The 18,179-nt window shown below is 47.3% G+C and overlaps 1 protein-coding gene across 4 annotated transcripts in view; it reads left to right on the top strand.

The window, feature by feature from the left end:
- The window catches only part of l1cama (L1 cell adhesion molecule, paralog a), a 325,567-nt gene that overhangs the window by 258,609 nt on the left and 48,779 nt on the right, over positions 1-18,179 (top strand). For all 4 annotated transcript variants that reach the window (XM_072246918.1, XM_072246920.1, XM_072246919.1 and 1 more), the window contains one exon: positions 9,885-9,986. In XM_072246918.1, coding sequence (XP_072103019.1) covers positions 9,885-9,986 — 102 coding nt within the window. The remainder of the gene's footprint in view (positions 1-9,884; positions 9,987-18,179) is intronic.

The raw sequence follows: 18,179 nt of genomic DNA, 5'->3' as shown, positions 1-18,179 counted from the left end.
CACTAGGGGTCCCAACACACGAGATCACTGCTATACTATGATAAGAAATGCCTACTGTTCGATGACCCGACCACATTTCAGGGAATCTGAACACTTGGCCGTCCTTCTCCTACCTGCACACAGGCAGAGGCTAAAGAGCAAGGCTCCAGAGACTGAGACAACAAAGAGGTGGTTGCAAGAGGCAGTGGAGCGACTGTGGGATTGCTACGAGTCAGTGGACTGAGCTGTGTTCAAGCATTCATCTCGGGATCTGAATGAATACCCCATGGTTGTCATGGACTTTATAAGATCAGCTGTAGACGAGTGTGTCCCACAAAATCGTTCAGACCCTTCCCCAGTCAGAAGCTCTGGATGAACCATGAGATCCGCAATCTGCTGAGGGCCAGGTCAGTGACATTCAGGTCTGGCAACCAAGTAAGATACTTGCAAACTGGTAATTCCGGATCACTGAAGGTTGCTCAGTAGCCTTGGCAGGGCTTGGATGCTGTTACCTCTTACAAAGTGAAACCAGGCGACATATGTTGGCTTCGCTCCCAGATCAGCTCAATGTCTTTTATGCTCATTGAGGAACCTTCATGAACTCCCACAGCCTCCAGTGATCCTGTGATTTCAGTCTCTGAGGCCGACATAAGAGCGTCCTTCAGGAAGATAAGGACCTGTGCTGAATAACTGGCTGGTATGTTCACTGAGATCTTTAACCTCTCGCTTTGGCGGTTTGGGGTACCCACCTGCCTCGGGCAGGCTTCAATTATAACCCATGCCTAAGAAGAACTCGTCTCAATAACTATCATCCAGTAGAACTTACATCCACGGTGATGAAGTGCTTTGAGAGGTTGGTGATAAAACATATCAACTCCAGTCTGAGAAACGACTTGGATCCACTCCAATTTGCCTACCACCACAATAGGTCCATTACATTGGCTCTTCACTCAATACTGGAACGTCTTGACAGCAAAGGTGCATATGTCAGGATGCTCTTTATCAACTACAGCTCGATATTCAATGCTGTTATCCCTTCAAAACTAATCAATAAGCTTCAATACCTCCTTGTGCAATTGAATCCTCGAGTTCTTCACTTGCAGACCCTAGTCAGTTCGGATTGGCAATAACATTTCCTCCACGATCGCCATCAGCACAAGGCTGTGTACTTAACCCCCTGGTTCTACTCACTTTGCACTTCTGTGTGGCTGTATAATTCCAATGCCATATTTAAGTTTGCTGATGACATGACCGTTGTTGACAAATCAGGATATGGGAGGAAGATAGAAAATCTGGCTGAGTGGTGTCAAAACAACAACCTCTCACTCAGTGTCACTCAAGGCCAAGGGAGATCAGAAGCGGAGATGGTCAGCAACTTTAAATTCCTCGTAGTTATCATTTCAGAGGATCAGTAGTGGCTGCAGCACGTAAGTGCCATTACGAAGAAAGCATAGCAACGCCTCTACTTTCTTAGAAGTTTGCAAAGATTTGACATGACAAGCTTCTAGTGATGTGTAGTGGAGTATATATGTGTAGTGCGTCACAACCTGGTATGGAAACATCAATGCCTTGAATGGGAAATCCTATAAAAAGTAGTGGATATAGACTAGTCCATCACAGGTAAAGCCCTCCGAACCATTGAGCACATCTACACAGGGCATTGTTAATGGAAAGTAGCATCATCATCAGGTACCCCGCCACCCAGGACATGCTCTCTTCCCACTGCTGCCATCAGGAAGAAGACACAGGAGCCTCAGGACTCACACCACCAGGTTCAGGAAAAGTTAGTTCTCCTCAACCACCAGGCTCTTGTACCAGTGGTGATAACTTCACTTGCCCCATCACTAAACTGTTCCTGCATCCTATTAACTGTTTATTTATTTATCTATTTATAATGAATGGGAATGGGAAGTAGAATTAAAATGTGTGGCTAACGGGAATTTCCCCTGTTGTGACGGATGGAGCAAAAGTCCTCTGTGGAGGGATGCAGGCACTCAGATCTTAGGGTCGAGACCCTCCTCCAGGACTGGACAGAAAGAGGGAGGCAGCCAGTGTAAAGGAGTGGAACAGGAGTTTGCATATGATGGGTGGATCCAAGCGAGGAAGGATGGGTGGTAGGCAGGTGAGGCCATTTGGAGATTCTGTGAGAGCGTACTGTAATACTGCATGACGCCGTCTCCAAACAAGAAACAGTCCATCCCGATGCATTTCAAATCGTATTTGGGAACTTCAACCAGGCTTGCTTGAAGAAAATTCTGCCCAATTACCATCAAAATATAACCTGTAGTACCTGAGGACCCAATATATGAGACCACCATTTACTCAGATAAGGAATGCCTTCTGTTCCATGCCCAGACCGCATTTCGGTAAATCTGATCACTAGGCTGTCATTCTCTTAACTGTCCACAAGCAGAGGCTGAAGAGCAAGGCTGCAGAGATTAGGATGAAAAAGAGGTGGTGGTGGGAGGCAGAGGAGCAGCTACAGGATTGCTTTGAGTCAGTGGACTGGGCGGTGTTCAAGGACTCATCTGTGGATCTAAATGAAAACACCCATGGTTGTAATAGACTTTATTGAAACAGCTGTCCTCACAGAATCATTCAGAGTCTTCCCGAATCAGAGGCCCTGGATGAACCGTAAGATCAGCAATCTGTTGGGAGCCAGATCAGAGGCATTCAGATCTGGTGATCAAGAAAGTTGCAAGAGGTCGAAGTTTGATCTGCGGAAAGCCATCTTGTGGGCTAAGTAACAATTCTGGACTAAACTTGAATCAGTGAAGCTTGCTTTGATGGTCAAAACATGGAGCAGCCATTACGAACTCCCGCAGACCCTGATGATCCTATGATTTCCATCTCTACGGCTGAGGTGCAAGCAGCTTTCGGGTTGTTAACCCATGAAAAGCATTCAGCCCAGACAGGGTACTTGGGCTGAGTACTAAAGACCTGCGGTGATCAACTGGCTGGAATGTTCGCTGAAGTCTTTAACCTCTCAGTTTGGCAGTGTGTGGTACCCACCTGCTTCAAGCAGGCTTCAATTGCACTAGTGCCCAAGAGGAGTGTGGTGACCTGCCTCAATGATTATCGGCCAGTAGCACTTACATCCACTGTGCCTGAAGTATTTTGAGAGGTTGGTGATAAAACTTACCAACTCCTTCTAGAGAATTGACTTAGATCCACTCCAATTTGCCTACTGGAGCAATAGGTCCATAGCTAATACCATTGCATTGGCTCTTCACTCAACCCTGAAACACCTGGACAGTAAAAATGCATATATCAGGTTGCTTTTTATTGACTGCAGCTCACCATTCAATTCTGTCATCCCCTCAAAAGTAATCAATAAGCTCCGAGACTTGGCCTCAGTACCTCTTTGTGCATTGGATCCTCAATTTCCTGACTTGCAGATCCCAGTCTGTCGGATTGGCAACAACATCTCCTTCACCATCTCCATCAGCGCAGGTGCTTCACAAGGCTGTGTGCTTAGCCCCTGCTCTACTTGCTTTACACTTATAACTGTGTGGCTGAGCACAGCTCCAAAGCCATATTCAAGTTTGCCAATGACACCACTGTCGTAGGCCAAATCAAAGATGGTGATGAATCAGCATATAGGAGGAAGATTAAAAATCTGGCTGAGCAGTGCCACAACAACAACCTCCTACTCAATGTCAGCAAGACCAAGGAGCTGATTATCGACCTCAGGAAAAGGAAACTAGAGGTCCATGAGCCAGTCCTCATCAGAGATCAGAGTAAGAAGTATCAGGTACTTTAAATTCCTTTGTGTTATTATTTCGGAGGATATCCTGAGCCCAGCATGTAACTGCAATTACAAAGAAAGCACAGCAGCACCTCTACTTAGGAGATTGTGGAGATTCGGCATGACATCGAAAACTTGAACAAGCTTCTATAGATGTGTGATGCAGAGTATAGTGACTGGCTGCATCGCAACCTGGCATGGAAACACCAATGCTCTTGAACAGAAAACCTTACAAAAAGTAGTGGATAAAGCCCTCCCTACCGTTGAGCACATCTACATGAACCGCTATGGCAGGAAAGCAACAACCATCATGAAGGACCCACACCACCCAGGTCATGCTCTCTTCTTACTGCTGCCATCAGGAAGAAGCTATTGGAGCCCCAGAATGCAAACACCAGGTTCAGGAACAGTTATTACCCCTCAACCATCAGGCTCTTGAATAAAAGGAGATAACTGCCACATCATTGAAAGGTTCTGACAACCTATAGACTCACTTTCAAGGACTCTTCATTTCATGTTTCTGCATATTTATTGCTTATGTAACACTCAGCTATATTGGCTCGTATATGTCTAGGGGAAACCCCGCCTGGCACCAGCTTGAACACTTCCCACTGGGTCGGTTGCTATACCAATGCCACCGGAATTAGTCCCAAGCATCAATCATCAGCCAGCACACACAGTATGTTTTACCAAGTACACTTTATAGATATTACTAAGTCTATGAAATTAATGTCAGTTCGATACAGAAAAGGAAGTAATGGAAAAAAAAAGAGGCGCCAGACTTATCAAAGTCCAAGTTCTTCGTGCGCAACCGTTGGAGCTCAGTCAATTCCTGACAACCACCTGGATCCTGTCGACTCACGGCTCGGGACCACCCGGAGCGATCGATCGGAGCCTTTCCGCACGTCCGCCGTCCTCCCTGTCTCTCCTCCGACTCCCCGCCAAAAACCCCCGCATGTCCGCCGTCCTCCCCGTCTCTCCTCCGACTCCCCACCAAAAACCCCCGCACGTCCGCCGTCCTCCCCGTCTCTCCTCCGACTCCCCGCCAAAAACCCCCGCACGTCCGCTGTCCTCCCTATCTCTCCTCTGACTCCCCGCCAAAACTCCCGCACGTCCGCCGTCCTCCCCGTCTCTCCTCCGACTCCCCGTCTCTCCACAGTCCTCCCTGTCTCTCCTCCGACTCCCTGCCAAAAACCCCCGCACGTCCGCCGTCCTCTCTGTCTCTCCCCCGACTCCCCGCCAAAAACCCCGTCCACTGTCCTCCCCGTCTCTCCTCTGACTCCCCGCCAAAAACCCTGTCCACCGTCCTCCCCGTCTCTCCTCCGACTCCCCGCTAAAAACCCCCACACATCCACCGTCCTCTCCGTCTCTTCTCCGACTCCCCGCCAAAAACCCCATCCTCAGTCATATGAGACAGCATTATCACCCAAAGGATGATAACATGAACACCCATTGCCTAATAGCACCTGCTGTCTGTACTAACCCAAGCAAATGTCCAACTGGAGACTTTCTCAGCACTGAACATAACATAGAAGCCAGTTTCATCCACATACGCAACAATGTAAAAGATTAACATAACAAAGAAGCCATTTTAAATTTAACATACAAAGAAGAGACCCCGTACACTTATTTATTCATTTATTTATTTACTTTTTGTATTTGCAGTTGTTTTTTGCACATTGATGTGGGCTGTGATGCAGCCAGTCAGTATACTTTCCACTACACATCTATAGAAGCTTGTCAAAGTTTTAGATGTCATGCTGAATCTCTACAAAATTCTAAGGAAAATAAAGGCAGTGTTGTGCTTTCTTCATAATAACACTTGCGTGCTGGACCCAGGACAGGTCTTCTGAAATGATATCACAGCAATGTAAAGTTGCTGACTCCCTCCACTCTGATCCCCCAATGAGGCTGGCTCATGGACCTCCAGTTTCCTCCTCCTGAAGTCCATAATTATCTCCTTGGTCTTGCTGACACTGAGTGAGAGGTTATTGTTATGGCACCACTCAGCCAGATTTTCAGTCTTGCTCCTATGTGCTGACTTATCTCCATCTTTGATTTGGCCAGTGACAGTGGTGTCATCAGCAAGTATAAAAATGGCATTGGAGCAATGCTTAGCCTCACAGCCATAAGTGTAAAGTGGACCATCTCCATTCATATTGGATGCGGTCTTCCTCCCTGTGGGGTATGCGTGTTGTAGTCGAGATGTTGTAATACAGAGTGCATATTCCTCTGCAATACTGCTTCGGCCTTCTTCTGAAGAATGTGCCGAACATGTTTTCCCAGGGTATGAGTGTTGGAGTGGGAAGTCATGGGCCGAATTGGAGAGGGGCATCTGTTGACAAGATGTGCAGTGTCTTCGTGACACCAGTGGGGAGGTTCCAGCAACAGGCAGGAAACAAGAAACATTCCTTGCCTCGGCCAAGGTCTGAAAATCATCATCTCCAAGTTGGCCCTGTGTGTGGCTTCCTGCTCCTGTCTTTCTTTCACTTCCTGGTCCTTGCCTGCCAATTGAATAACGAGAGATGTCCCATCGGGGGTCTTTTTGTGCAGGAATCCTTCCCTGTGCATTGGGGACCTGGGGTGAAAGGTATTGCATCGAGCAGTGCTGTCCAACAGATCCTTGAGTTGACTCACTGACTGCCCAGTCAACTGTCTTTTCAGTGGCCAGGATGTGTATATGGAATGTGAGAGGTTGCCGCTTCTATCTGAATATTTGAAGGGGCTGCTCCTCAAATTTTGGCTGCACTTGAGTCTCACGCCCTTGATCTGGAGGGAGACGACCGCTCAAGGAGATCACAAACACGAGAAAGTCTACAGATGCTAGAAATCCAAAGCGACACACACACACAAAATGCTGAAGGAACTCAGCAGACCGGGCAGCATCTGTGGAAAAGAGCATCTCTGCCTGGCCTGCTGACTTCTTCCGGCATTCAGTGTGTGTTGCTCGGGGGGACCTCCTGGTCGGTCTGCTCCTGGGCTTGGCCAGCCTAGCCGCTCACAGGATCCGGCAGAAGGCAGCTGAGGGCTCTGTTGCTCTTCTGGAGTTACATGCCTGGGTGAAAAGTCAGAGTAAATTTGTTATCAAAGTGCATCTATGTCACCACAAGCTACCTTACGATTCGTTTTCTTGCAGGCATTTACAGAAAAATAAAGAAACATGATAGAATTTATGAGAAACTATAAATAACAAATACTGACAAACAACCGATGTGGAAAAAAAAGACAAATCGTTCAAATAATAAAAAATAACATGGAGAACATGAGTTGTAGAGTTCTTTTCAAATCTTTTTATTGTTATGTTATACAAAAGAAATAACACGAGTACATTGAAGTAACAACACTTACAATGTCTCAAAAAAGGCATTATCTTAAAGATTGAAAAAAAAATTTGTGATAACAAAAAAAACCCACTAAGCAGAAAAAGTGAGAAAGAAAAACCCATTAGGTGTACAACCCCGGAGCCATGTGTCATACAAAAAGCTTCTAAAAATAAACATCAAACTGCTAGCAAGAAAAGAAAATATACCAAAAAATTTACAATTAGCTCAAATGATAATAACAAGCAAATGAGCCCCATTTTTTCTCAAAATCAAATAAAGGTTCAAAGGTTCGACTTCTAACTTTCCCCAGACTAAGACATAACATTACTTGAGAGAACCATTGTGACAAAGTGGGAGCTGATGTATCCTTCCACTTCAACAAAATGGCCCTCGTAGCTATTAATGTAACAAATGCAATAACATGTTGGTCAGACACTGAAATACCATGAATATTTTGAGGAATTATTCCAAAAAGCAGTTTATTTATTAGGTTGTAGATTAATTTTAAGTGCTTTAGAAATTGTTGAAAAAACTGACTTCCAGAACTGTTCCAATATAGAACAAGACCAAAACATATGTGTCAGTGTAGTTATCTCAGTTTTACATCTATCACAATAACTATCAACATTAGACAAGATTTTAGAAAGTCTCTCCTTCGTCAAATGGTAACGGTGTACAATTTTAAATTGAATCAATGAATGACTAGCATAAATTGAAGAAGAGTTAACCAACTTCAAAATCCGCATCGTTATTAACCTCGTTATTGAGTTGTAGAGTTCTTGAAAATGAGTCACAGACTGTGGAATCAGGTCAGTGTTAAGGTGGGAGAAGTTATCCTCACTGGATCAGGAGCCTAATGGTTGAAGGGGATTAATTGTTCCTGAACATAGTGGTGTGGGATCTAAGCCAACTGTAACTCCTGCCCAATGATAGAAGAGAGCCTAGCCTGGATGATGTTTTTTGTGGGGGGGGGAGTTCCTTGATGATGGATGTTGCTTTCTTGTAGTGCTGTCCTTGTAGATGGTCTCAATGCTTTGCCTATGATGGACTGGGCTGTATCCATCACTTTCTGTTCTTGGGCATTGGTGTTTCAATACCAGGCTGTGATGCAACCATTTGGGATAATTGGAAGGTGTCCTTGGAGAAGGAGCACTTAGTCTCTATTGTTACAATGGAGGATTTCTGGGGACAGAGAGCCCCTTGGTTGTAGATAGTAATAATCATTCTTAAATTTAAAAGTATGAATACTTTACGTAGCTCTGATTATTCTATGGTATTTTGCTGGTGAATAAACATTTGTGAAAAAATAAGCGAAGAACAGGTACAGTTCCCTGTGCACTGCTTTGTCAGAAAATCTGGCCAGACCAAGGAGAGTCTTTTTTTGAGCAGTGGGTTTTCCTGTCCAATGTCTGCCGCAGCCAGTGAGGCCAGCCTGGACTGCATCCTGGCATCAACCTCACAAATTTCCCTTCCCGCACAGGTAATCGACCCCTCACTCAGAACACAAAATAAATTTTATTATCAGAGTACATATACGTCACTAAAAACAACCCTGAGATGCCCTTAACTGGGAGCATACTCAGCAAATCTTAGAATAGTAACTACAACAGGATCAATGAACAATCGACCAGAATGCACAAGACAACAAACTGTGCAAATGTCAATATAAATAAATAGCAATAAATAATGACAGCATGAAATAACAAGATAAAGAGTCTTTAAAATGAGATTATTGGTTGTGGGGACATCTCAATGGATGGGCAAGTGAGTGTAGTTATCTCCTTTAGTTCAAGAGCCTGATGGTTGAGGGGTAGTAACTGTTCTTGAACCTGGTGGTGTGAGTCCTGAGGTTCCTGTACCTTCTACCTGATGGCAGCAGCGAGAAAAGCACATGGCCTGGCTGGTGGGGATCTCTGATGATGGATGCCACTGTTCTACGACACCGTTTCATGTAGATGTGCTCAATGGTGGAAAGGCTTTACCCGTGATGGACTGGGCTGAATCCATTACCTTTTGTAGGATTCTCCATTGGTGTTTCCACACCGCTCGGAGCAACTTCCCTCCACACCAGGGGTTGACACATTCCAGGGTGAGGATGTAACAGAGGATGTCATGGTCACTTGCTTCATTTAACTTTGTTCATTCTTTATCTCCCCCCTCCCCTGTCTCTCTGCCTCCCTCCTATCCCCTCCTCTTCCCAAGCACATGGGCTTATCTCCCTCCCCATTCCCACCTCCTACCAGCACCTGCTTGCCTCCCCATGCCTTCATCCTCGTCCATTTCTACTCTTGACTCTGCAATTCCACCTCCTCCCACCCGCACCTGCTTGCCCCTCTCCTCTTCCCACCTGCCCCCTCTTCAACCCTGCCTAACCCCTCCCACACCTTCATGTTTCCCCTCTAGCACCCTACACGTCTGTCTCACCCCAACCCTCCACACCTGTCTCAGCCCAACCCCCCACGCCTGTCTCACCCCAACCCTCCACATCTGTCTCACCCCAACCCCCCACACCTATCTCACCCCAACCCCCCACACCTGTCTCACCACAACCCCCCACGCCTGTCTCACCCCAACCCCGCCACGCCTGTCTCACCCCAACCCCCCACACCTATCTCACCCCAACCCCCCACACCTATCTCACCCCAACCCCCCACGCCTGTCTTACCCCAACCCTCCACGCTTGCCTCACCTCAACCCTCCTTCTTCCCTATGCCTGCCTACTCTACCTCCCCACAACCCCCACGCCTACTTCCCTCGCCTCAGCCTCGACCTCCTCTCCAACTCGCTCCGTTTCTGTCTGGTTTCCCCTCACTGGACTCCCTTGTATTTTTCAGATCGGCCAGACCCACCCGTTGACCTGAAAATGGAAAACTTCCAACCCAGGGAGGTGCTGCTGTCGTGGACACCAGGGAATGCTCACAACAGTCCCATTGAGGGTAGGGGTGTGCGTCACGCTGTGTTAGTGTGTGTGTGTGTGTGTGTGTGTGTGTGTTTTTATTATTGTCACAGGTACCAAGATTGTTTTGCACACTGTTTGTACAGATCAGATCATTACAATTTACTGAGGTGGTTGCACCCAGAGTACAGGCTTCAGAAAGCAGATGGGTGACCACCAGGAGAAGTAGAAGGGAGTAGGTTACCAGGTCAGGGTTCCTCTGCGGCCATTCCCCTCAGTCACAAGTGTACCCCTTTGGATGCTGTTGGGGGGGTGAGGGGGATGACTTATCAAGGCACAGAAGCAGCAGCCAGGCCAGTGGCCAGTGGCTTGCTTTGTGCTTCAGTTCCACCCCATGCCACTTTGGCACATCAGATGGCAACCTTGTCATTTCTTCAGCATTTGTCGGTTTTGCGAGGCCGAGTTACTAGCTCTATGCTCAACCCAGCCGGTGTAGAACTTGTGCAAGGAGCCAGCCGGATTTGAGCCCGGGACCTTTCACTCCGAAGTCTGTTGTAGGTGCTACTACACCAACAACACAGACTCTGAGGCTCAGTAGGGAAGGGTAAAGTCAGGTAGTGCGTTAGTGATAGGAGACCCATTAGTTAGGGGAGCGGACAGGAGATGCTGTGGCCACAGAAGAGACTCCAGGATGGTGTGTTGCTCCCAGGTGCTAGGGTCAAGGAAGTTTCGGAGCAGCTGCAGAGGATTCTCAAGAGGCAAGGTGAGCATCCAGAGGTCGCCATGCACATTGGCACCAGTGACATAGGTGGAAAGGTTGGAGAGGTCCTGTGCAGGGAGTTAGGGAAGAGGCTGAAGAGCAGGACTTTCAAGGTAATAATCTCTGGATTATTCCCTGTACCAAGGGCTTGTTAGGGCAGGAATGGGATGATTTGGCAGATGTATGAGTGGCTAGGGAATTGTTGCAGTGGGAAGGATTTCAGACTTCTGAATCTCTTACGACCTGTACAAAAAATACGGGTTACACCTGAACCCAGGGAGGTCCAATATCTTTGTGGGAAGGCTTGGTAGAGCTGTTGGGGAATATTTAACTAATTTGGCAGGGGGGTGGGAGCAGCAGTGACAGGGCTGAAGGTTTGGCAGTCGGTATACAATTAGATGCAGTGTGTAGTGAGACTGTGAGGAAGCTCAGGCAGATGACGGGGCACAATTGTAGTAAGTGGAATGGCTTGAAGTGTAACATGGGCAAAGGGCAAATTGAAAATGGCGATGAATACAGGACTGAAGGTGTTATACTTGAATGTGTACAGTATATGGAATAAGGTAGATGGACTTGTAGCGCAGTTGCAGATTGGTATGTATGACTGAATTGTGACTAGGAGAAGGTCATAGTTGGGAGCTTAATGTCCAAGGATACACATTGTACGCAGAGGGGGTGGCGTGGCTCTGGTTAAGAAAATGAAATCAAATCATTAAAAGGAGGTGACATGGGATCCTTGTCGGTAGAGTGAAGAAACTGCAAAGATAAAAAGACCCTGTTGGGAGTTATATACAGGCCTCCAAACAGTAGCCAAGATGTGGAATATAAATTACAACGAGAAATAGAAAAGGCAATGTTATGATAGTCATGGGGGATTTCAATATGCAGGTGGATTGGGAAAATCAGGTTGATGCTGGATCCTGAGAAAGGGAATTTGTAGAAAGCCATCTCCCTTGAGGTGACTTTTTAGAGCAGCTTCTGTTTGGGCCCACCAGGGGAAAACAATTCTTGAGTGGAACTAGATTTGTGTATTACAGAGGAGCAAAGGGAATTACAGAGGCATGAGAGAGGAGTCCAAGTTGATTGGAAGGGAAACCAGCAGGGATGATGGCATAGCAGCGATGGCTGAAGTTTCTGGGGACAATTTGGAAGGTGTAAGATAGATACATACCAAAGATGATGAAGTATTCTAAAGGGAGGATGAGGCAACTGTGGCTGACAAAGGAAGTCAAAGGAAGCATAAAAGCAAAAGGAAGGGCATATAGTATAGCAAACATTAGTGGGAATTTAGAGGACTGGGAAATTTTTAAGCTACAGAAGGTAACTAAAAAAAGCATAAAGAAAGAAAAGATGAAATATGAAGATAAGCTAAGCAATAATATTAAAGAGGACACCAAAAGTTTTTTAGATATAAAGTGTGAAAGATAGGTGAGTGGATATTGGACCAGTGGAAAATGATGCTGGAGAGGTGTAATAGGGGACAAAGAAATGGCAGACAAAGTTAATAAGTGTTTTGTGTTAGTCTTCACTGTGGAGGACACCAGCAGTGTGTCAGAAATTTGCGTGTGCCATGTGAGTGTAGTTGCTATTACTAAGGAGAAGGTGCTTGGGAAGCTGAAAGGTCTGAAGGTAGATAGATCATCTGGACCTGATGGACTACACCCCTTTTACAAGGTGCCACGTGTAAGGCTGCTAGACAAGCAAGATAAGAGCCCATGGTATTACAGGAAAGATTACAGTGCCTTGGAAAAAGTATTCAGCCTCCGACCCTTTGTTTGCATAAATGAATTTTAGAATTAGGGATTTTGAAACAATTTAACTGAGAATTTTTATTTGTGAATATGCTCCTTTTTTCGCAATAGATCCCCAAAACACAGGGAAAATTGTAAAGCGTGAAAAACTAAAAATTCAAAACCTGAAATGTTAACAGATCAAAATTTCATTTCCCATTGCTAAGTACTTAGTTAGATCACCTCTCACAGTTATTACAGTGTGTTAAGGTTAGGGAAGATGAATGCTGCCAAATACAGAGCGATCCTGGATAAAGACATGCTAATCTCTGCCAGAAAGCTTAGACTAGGGAGGAAGTTTGTCTTTCAGCAGCACAACAACCCAAAGCACACTGCCAGAGCAAGAAAATTTATATCCTGGAGTGGCCCAGTGTGAAGAGATTCCTTGACGAGGATGAGTTGGACCCAAAAGCAGGGATATCCAAAGCAAGATTGGAGACACGGTATTACACTGGATCTGAGCTCAAAAGAAACAGTAGATGGTATCACAAGTAGGCTTATGGTTGGGCACCGAACCACAGTTCAGGTGTTCATTAAATGTTCAGTTCTTGGCACTCGAAACCTGATTACCAACTAGCAGGACTGTCCTGAACCCTTAAAGGGGTTGTGTTAGCTATCTGTACTCTGGGAGTTTGAGCATCTAAATCCTGGAAGCTGGTGTGTTGGGGGGAGCATCTCTTAACAAGACCCCCTTCCCTGTGGCCAACGCCTGACAGCCCTGGCTGTGGGAGAGGTGGTGATGACAATCATGGATGAGAGCTAGATCCAAGATGTTTCTTTCAGGTGCCCAGCATCTCTCCTCGGGTCTAAATCCTTCCTGGTCCGTGAGGTATTGCCAAACTGCTTGAACGGTACGCGAGTCCAAAAGTCTTTTTACTGTGAAGACCTGTTCCCTCTCGATAAACCTGGATGGTGGCGGGGCTAAGGAGCTGACGCGGACAGGTTTTAATTTGGAAATGTGGAAGGTGGGATCGATCTTTAGGGTACCGGGGACCTACAAGGTGTAAGCCAGGCAGGGTTTACTTTCCTCAGGATTTCAAGGCGTCCAGCGAACTTGGGCACCAGCTTTTTAGATTCCACGCAGAGAGGCAAATCATGAGTGGACAGCCAGACCTGTTACCTGGGCTGTAAAGCAGATCCCTGACTTCTCTTTCGGTTCGCCTTGGTCTCCACTCTTCAGGTAGAGTCCAGCAAAATCTCTCTTGCCCTTTACTTGCAGCGGGTGGATGAAATCTTCGGCCTCAGGGACCCCAACCTCGGAGAGAGAGGCAGAGGATAACCAAACTGGCACTTGAAAGGTGACATCCTATGCACCGAATGCTGTAAGGTGTTGAGGGCAACCTCTGCCCACATCACATGGTCACACTCATCAGGTCTTTCCAAGGTCAGGCATCTAAATCCTGGTTGGGTCCGCTCCACCTGGCCGTTGGACTGCGGGTGAAACCCAGAGGAAAGGCTTGCTGTTGCCCCTGTCAGTTTTACAGAAAGCCCTCCAGAAATGTCATGTGAATTGTGAACCACGATCTGAGACACTGTCCACCGGGAATCTGTGGATCCTGAAGACCTGGTCCAGAACAATCTCAGCTATCTTCGCTGCGGACAGTAGCTTCTCCAAGGCAATGAACTTGCAGGCTTTTGAACACTGATCGACAACTACCATGCTGACTGGCTTCCCCTTTGATGGTGGGAGACCTGTGACCAAGTCCATGGAGATGTGTGTCCAAGGTCTTTCCAGACCAGGTAGGGAGTGGAGAAGTCCTTGAGGTCGGGTAGGAGTTCCTTGTCCTGAGCACACACTTTGCTTGCCTGCACATACTGCTGAACCTCTTTCGTCATTCCAGGCCACCAGTACCTCCTTTTGATAAACTCAAGAGTCCTGGCAATCCCTGGGTGTGCAGTCATTCTCGATAAACGTCCCCATGGAGTACCTGGGACCTGACGGAACTTGGTACGAACAGCCTACCCGGAGGACTGTTCCTAGGAATCTCCCCTTGAGCTTGGGCCTGTGAACAAGAGCGTCAGCACCATGGTGCTACCACCCTGGTGGTAGGGTGCTTTTCCCGTTCTGGTTCATCAAACTGACGGGACAGAGCATCTAGCTTCTGTTTTTCGACCCCAGTCAGTAGGTCAGGATGAATTCAAAACAGTTAAAGAACAAAGCCAACCTGGCCTGCCTGGAATTCAGCCTCTTGGACTCCAAGGCTCACTTAACCGCAAGAAGGTCCCGATGTCATAGTTCCTCTCTGCCGGTGTAGCCACCTGGAGAAGAATGCACATGGGTGAAGTTTACTGTCTGGAGGTGATCTTTGAGACAAGAGTGCGCCCACTCTGATGTCTAAGGCATCTGTTTCCCCAATAAAGGGAAGGTCTGGGTTAGGAGAAACCAAGATGGGAGCTGTTGTGAACTGCTTAAGCTGTGAAAAGCAGCCTCTGCTTCAATCATCTCGACAAAAGGGCCCATGGATTTCTTAGTGAGCACTGTCAGCGGAGCTGCCACTAAGCTGAAGTTCCTGATGAACTTCCGGTAGAAGTTAGCAAACCCCAGGAATCGCTGAACTAGTTTGATACTGGATGGTGGTAGCCAGTCTCTGACTGCCTGGGTCTTGGTAAGGTCCATCTTGAGATTGCCATGAAGATGATGAAATCCAAAAACGAAATAGTTGTCACATGAAACTCTGACTTCTCCAACTTCTCTAACATAAAGTCCAAGGTCTAGAAGTCTCTTTAAAATGTCCCTGACGTGGGTGACATGCTCTTTCATGGACTTGGAGAAGATTATGATATCATCTAGACAAAGGAGTGTATCCCGGAATACATCGCTTATAAGGGCTTGGAAAATGGCTGGAAAGTTCACAAGTCCATAACCAGGTTCTCGTAGTGCCCGGTTCATGTATTGAATGCAGTCTTCCACTCATCGCCTTCCATAATATGGACCAGATTGTATGCACTCTGTAGGCATATTTTTGTGAATACCCTCACTCCTTGGAGCATATTGAAAGCCATATTCATGAGTGTAAAGGGGGTAGCAATTCTTGGCCATTATATGGTTTAATCCCCTATAATCAAATCCTGGCTGCAGGTTCCCATCTTTCTTTTGTATGAAGAAGAAGTCTGCACTGGCAGGTGAGGTAGAGGGCTGAATGAAGCCATGGCAAGAGCATCCTTTACATACTCCTCCATTGCGCTTCTCTCTGCATCTGAGAGCACATACAATCAACCCTGTGGGGGACAAATACCAGGCAGCAGATCTACAGCACAGTCATAGGGTCAGTGCAGTGGAAGAGTCGAGGCCTCTCCCTTGCTGAAGACCTCTTCCAGTCCTCGAAATGGATTTTGACTGGTTTGGATGTTGCTATCTCCTCCTGACCTTCCATCGAGGATGATTCCTGAGGCTTCTTAGGTGATTGGGGTGATTCGACAGACCTCAGAGTTCTCTCCCTAAGCTCACAAAGTAGAAACAGTGGCCAAAACTGAGTCCAAATCCCTGCCTGTATCCTCAGGAAACAGTAGCAAGGCCTTACAGAGGGTTCTTGCCCCTTGGGAACAGGCTTCAGGGAGTCTTTGCCTTCCTTGGAACCTGGTGACTGAATTACTTAAGCTTAGCAGCACGTTTCTCAGTCTGTTTGGTCATTTCCTTGGACTTTCCTGAACTATAGATTCCCTCTCTCTAGTTCCAGTGGGATCCCAACTAGATTGTGTCGGGGCTCGCCCAGTCCCATTGGCCGGGACCAGCTTGTCCACTCTTGAGGACTGGACTATGTCTCCAGAGGCCTCAGGTCCCTCTGCACTGAATTCTGTCCCCTTACTGGGCATTGGTCACGAGGGAATCTGGCTGTCGGAACACCATGCCACAAGCTGACTCTCTTACAATGACTGGAGCAAGCAGTGATTCTCTCCTCTCTCCAGTCCACGGGTGGGCTATGCTGGGAAAGCCAAGGGTACCCGAGGATCAGGGGTATGAGTGGAGAGTCAGTAATGTAGAAACTAATGTCTTCCATGTGATCCCCTGTCCTCATCTGCAACATCACAGTCAATTGCTGGATCTGCCCGGACCCGAGCAGGCGGCCGTCCAAGAGAGTTGAGGGCATGGCCTGGCTCAACTCTCGTAGCAGTACGTTGAATTGGTGGGCAGTTCCTAAATCCAGGAAATTACCCGCCACCCCAGAGTTCACAAAAGCCTTCACTTGCCGCAACTTCTTACCCCAAGTGAGCTCCTCCTTCAGCATGAAACTATAATCCGTGGGATTGGGCATAGTGGCTACTACCGTCACAGCTCTCCTGACACCAGATGGCTTAGCAGTTTCCCAGGTAGCTACAACTTTGGACATTCGGCCCACAGGTAACCTGCTTCCCCAAAGTAAAAGCAGTGATGCCGGGACCTCTCATCGGCAGATAGTCCAGTAGCAGTAACCTGCATGGGTTTGACTACATCTTGAGCTGGTCATGGTCCGAGGTTGGGAAGGGGAACTGCAATGCGTAGGGGCCGGACTCATATCAGCTCACCCTCCTGACATGGTCCTACTCTCACTCTGCCAGACCATTATCGAGACAGATGGACTGGCCGATCAGAACTTCCAAGTTCTCTGCTGGCTCTCCCAAGGCAAGGGCATCTTTCAATTCATCTCTGAGTCCGTGGCGGTATAGTGTGACCAAGGCCTCCCCGTTCCAACCACTCTCCTGGGCCAAGGGCTAAAATTCGGTTGTGTAGTCGGCCACTGATCATCTTCCCCCCACCCCCACCGTCGGATCTTCATCAGGCAGTCAGAAGCTTGGCTGGCTCTGATGGGGTGATGAAACACCTTCCTCATGGCAGCCCTGAATTCCTCCAGATCCGAGCAAGTTTCTGACCTACGTCCCCAATGTGCGGTGGCCCAGGCCAGGCTCTTCCAATCAGAAGAGAGATAATGAAGGCCACACTTTTGTGTTCCCAAGGGAACCGGGACGGCTGGGGTTCAAATACTAATGAGCATTGGACGAGGAAGCCAAGGCAAGAACCTGGGTCACCATCGAATCTCTCCGGGGCTGGAAGATGGACTGGCCAACAGCCTCGCCCGAGTGACTTCAGCTTCCTCTCTGCAATACGTGGTAAATGGCGACCTGGAGGTCAGGTATCTCCAGGCCATGTCTGGAAATGATTTCACTGTGGCTGGCCATAGCTGACGAAAAGCACCTGATACCCTGCTGGTTCTGTGTTGTCTCAGTCGTACTGTGACGGGAGTCCTGGATGGGGATGAATTGGACCCAAATGCTGGGATATCCGAAGCAAGGTTTGAGACATGGAATTACACTGGATCTGAGCTCAAAACAAACACTAGATGTTATCACAAGTAGGCTTACAATTGAGCACAGAACCACAGTTTAGGTGTTCCTTAATCACTCAATTTTTGGCACTAGAAACCTGATTATCAATTAGCAGGACAGTCTTGAACCCTTGTCAGCTATCTGTGCTCCGGGGAGCTTGAGCATCTAAATCCCGGAAGCTGGCACAGTTAGGGGCATCTCGTAACGCTCAGTCAGAGTCCTGACCTTAACCCGATCAAACATCTCTGGCAAGACCTCAGGATTGCTGTCCACTGCTACTCCCCAACTAACTTGGCAGAGCCTGAGCAAGTTTGCATGGGGAATGGGCAAATCCTGCTCATCGCACTATATAAAGGTAATAAAGACTTATCCAAAAAGACTA

The sequence above is a fragment of the Mobula birostris genome, chromosome 29 (assembly GCF_030028105.1).
Source record: "Mobula birostris isolate sMobBir1 chromosome 29, sMobBir1.hap1, whole genome shotgun sequence".
Classification (NCBI taxonomy): domain Eukaryota; kingdom Metazoa; phylum Chordata; class Chondrichthyes; order Myliobatiformes; family Myliobatidae; genus Mobula; species Mobula birostris.
This window is presented reverse-complemented; position numbering and strand designations above follow the sequence as displayed.